This window comes from Mus caroli, chromosome 11 (genome assembly GCF_900094665.2).
Source record: "Mus caroli chromosome 11, CAROLI_EIJ_v1.1, whole genome shotgun sequence".
Taxonomy (NCBI): domain Eukaryota; kingdom Metazoa; phylum Chordata; class Mammalia; order Rodentia; family Muridae; genus Mus; species Mus caroli.
This window is the reverse complement of record NC_034580.1, coordinates 96,519,644-96,523,017: the sequence shown is the minus strand read 5'-3', so window position 1 is coordinate 96,523,017 and position 3,374 is coordinate 96,519,644. Positions and strand designations below refer to the sequence as shown.

The 3,374-nt window shown below is 53.0% G+C and overlaps 1 protein-coding gene across 1 annotated transcript in view; it reads left to right on the top strand.

The window, feature by feature from the left end:
* The first annotated feature begins 839 nt into the window (after positions 1–839).
* The window catches only part of Znf385c (zinc finger protein 385C), a 22,279-nt gene continuing 19,744 nt past the window's right edge, over positions 840–3,374 (top strand). The window contains exon 1 of the mRNA XM_021178375.2: positions 840–998. Coding sequence (XP_021034034.1) covers positions 989–998 — 10 coding nt within the window. The 5' untranslated portion in view covers positions 840–988. The remainder of the gene's footprint in view (positions 999–3,374) is intronic.

Genomic DNA, 3,374 nt, shown 5'->3' with positions numbered 1-3,374 from the left:
TCCTAGCAAGAAGCAGCCGCTGTCGGCTCCTCGCTAGACCTGCTCTGTGGCGCAGGTGTTGGCTGCCCTGCGATTACTCGTTATTATCTGGTGGAGACAGAATGCTGAAGGGGTGGGGGCCGAATTGGGCACAGACAGGGTTTGGAATTCGAGACTAGATCCCAGCTGTGGCCTGACTGTCTCCCCTTTCCTGACCAACCCCCCACCCGCCTTGCGCAGCCACCAGGTGCTCAGGTGAGTGGAGAGCCAGCTTTTTAGCACCCAGGAAGGGGAGGAAGGAGTAACAGTGGAGAGAAGAGGTGGGGACCCTGGACCCAGACAGGTGGTATCAGAAGTTCTAGCTGATCTGGCAGAGCCCTCCCCACTTCCTTCTTGGCACTGCAGGAGGTAACAAGTCTAAGGGGCTAACCTGGGCTCCCTCCTTATCTCAGTAGCAACCCTTTGTGATACTTCTCTGAGCCTGTGTCCCCTTCGGTAAAAGCAGGTGACTATAAGGTGATGTCCAGGAGAGGAAGAAGACCTGTGGTCTAAATAAGGGTTTCAGCAAGTCCAGAGCAGGGGCGCGTTCAGGCACGCAGTGCAGGGGTGAAGTGTGTGAGGGTGGTACCTGTTCCTGGAGGTCTTTGCTGACAAAGTCAGCCCTTTGTTTCAGCAGAAGAGGCAGGAGACAGGGAGCCTGGGGCACAGGAGGAGGGTGGGGGTGGTGAGTAGGTCACACTCTACTCTCTATCCCTGGTTTCCACAATCCCTCACAGTCCCACAGCTTGGCAAAGACCCCACTCTGCTCATCTCCCTCTGGTTGGGACTCAGAAATCAGGAATCAGGCACCCCTTTTTCTGGCAAAGGGGAACAGGGCTCTCCAGCCTAACTGGAGTCCCTCCCTCCAGCCCTCCCCTCCTGCCCCTCACATCCCCGTTCCCTCTGTCACTCTGGCTGGGTTTGTTCTGCGCTCGCTCGCTCTGCTCTGTGGTGTCTTCAAAGGCTGAGGATGCTCTTGGGTGAGTACTGAGATCGCCTGAGCTGGCGAGTGGGGACGGATCTCAGAGGCTTCCAGGAAAGGGTCGCCCTCTCCCGTACCCTACCTACTCTTTCCCTCTTATTAGTGACGCCCAGAGGCTGGGGACCCAAGGTCAGTAGACTCCCTACCAAACCCCAGTCCTATGTAGCCTGGACTGCGGCTGAGAACAAAGGGTAAGGAGGGGAAAGGACAGCTGGAGTGTCTGCCCTCAAGGGTGCTGCACATCTGGGTAAATGTGCGGTGGGAACCTGAGCTAAAGACCTCTTATAGGAAATCTTGCCTTCGCCTCCTCTAAGGGCAAGGGAGGGGAAGCACTGGATGGAGCTGAAGAGCTGTTACCCCCTTGGTGGAGAGAAGATAGACTGGACCAGAAGGCTCCTTGCAGAGCAGCAGCCTGGACACTAGGGCCAGACCAGTCCCCCACACCCTGCTTTACCTGTGTCCCTACCCCCTACTGGCCTCCTCACCTAAGGTCTTGTCATGCCTTTTGTTTTTGTTTCTCTCTCTGCCCCCCCTTCACCCCAGCACCTTCAAAGCCTTGCTGTATCTCAGGCTGGCTTTGAACTTACTCTGCAGCCTAGGATAGCCTCAAATTAGCTATCCTGTCTCAGCCACAAAAGTCTTAGGATTATAGGCATGCACCACTCACTATATCTGGCTTGCCTGGTCGCTTTTGTTTTGTTTTGTAAAGGTTTCCGGAAACCTCTTCCAGACAGTGGGTCTAAGGGGGCATAGTGAAGCTTTTTCCGCTATTGGGCTTTGAGGTTTCTCTAGCTTGGGCAGGAGCTGAAACATCAGTATAGCCCCAGATAGCCCAGAAGTGTGGGAGAGGTTCCAGTGAGGGGGAGGAGGAGCCCCGGGCCATACTTAGATTCGTGACATTTTCATACTTGCGTATTATGTATGTGTTGATGGTATTCTTCCTCCATTACCCCACTTTGTCCCCTCCTGCTGGTCCCCTTCCTCTTCCCAAATAATCCCCTGTCTACTTCCACATTTTGTTGCTCTTTTCCTTCCTTCCTTCCTTCCTTTCTTTCTTTCTTTCTTTCTTTCTTTCTTTCTTTCTTTCTTTCTTTCTTACTCTCATCAGTGGGTTTTATTAAGGTTTCTTGCAGGAGTGTGCATTCAGGAGAGGTGATTGACGGGCTGTGGGCATACATAGCCAGACCACTAAGGAAAATGCCTCCCCCCTCCCTCAGGATGCACTAACTGCTTTTAGACCCCCAGGGAGGTGTAGGGCCTCACCTCTGAGTTTTTATTTTATCCATTGATATGTGCATGTGTGTGCACCTGCATGTGCCCCTGGGAGGGCTCTACTCACTGCTCTGTGACTGTTTGGTCATCTCAAGAGTCAGATGCATCTGGTTTTGTGAGGGAGAGTGCGCATGCGCTCGTCCTGGGTGGAGATCTCAGTGTGTTCACTTTCACTCTTCGTCATGGTACGTGACATCCAGTTCATACATACAGTTTCTAGTGTTCCAGAGACATCTGAAAGGCTGTGTGTCCACTCTGCGGTTGATTGAGTCCGTCTATGTCTACATGCTGGCTCACACCAAGCCCCTGGGGCGGGGGGCGTGTATCACTGCATGAGCATCACCATGGGGAGATGTATGTACACACAAGCCTTGGCATCTATGCCTAGCACTATTGGTGTGGGTGCCTGTGAGTCTCGGGGTGGGCGTCAGTCTTTTCTAATTATAGCACAACTACAAAATGTGGTTTTCCTTGAACCCTCTCTCCCGGGTGGCAGCCAGGGTGATATTATTTCATAAGATACCTGCTCTGCACTCCTGCCCCAACCTGGGCCCGAGGCACAGGGTTAGCTGCCTCTTGATGCAGTCAGACTGGCTTGCTCTCTGCGTACCCAGAGCCAACAACTTCTCTTTTCTTGAGGCAGCAGCTATTCAGCCAGTTGGATCAGGTTATGGATTTTGGCCAGGGCGGGACATCCTTCAAAATCCTACCAAAGAAGATACCCGCTCTACACGTTTGAGAAGAGAGAAACTTGACCTGTGGCTCTCTCCTGGGGCAGCAAGCAGTCACCCAGGCACGTGTGCATGTGTGCATGTGTGCACATGCCAAGGCTCATGCTCCATCCGAGAGCTCAAGTTGAATGTCAGAGGCAGATGGTGAATCATCCCAGAGGGAGGGGGCTTGGCATCAAAATCACCGTATTCCTTGGCCCTTATGTGGAGAACAGTGCACTTAACTGTGAGGGGACTGGAAGGCATGTCTGGGTGACTGTGTGTTGACAGGAGACACAGGGCCACCAAATGCCTTGGCATCTCCTGGCTCCACAGAAGCAAACCTACCCTTCTTCACTATGGTTCTCAGTTCTAGCTCTTTTTTTTTTTTT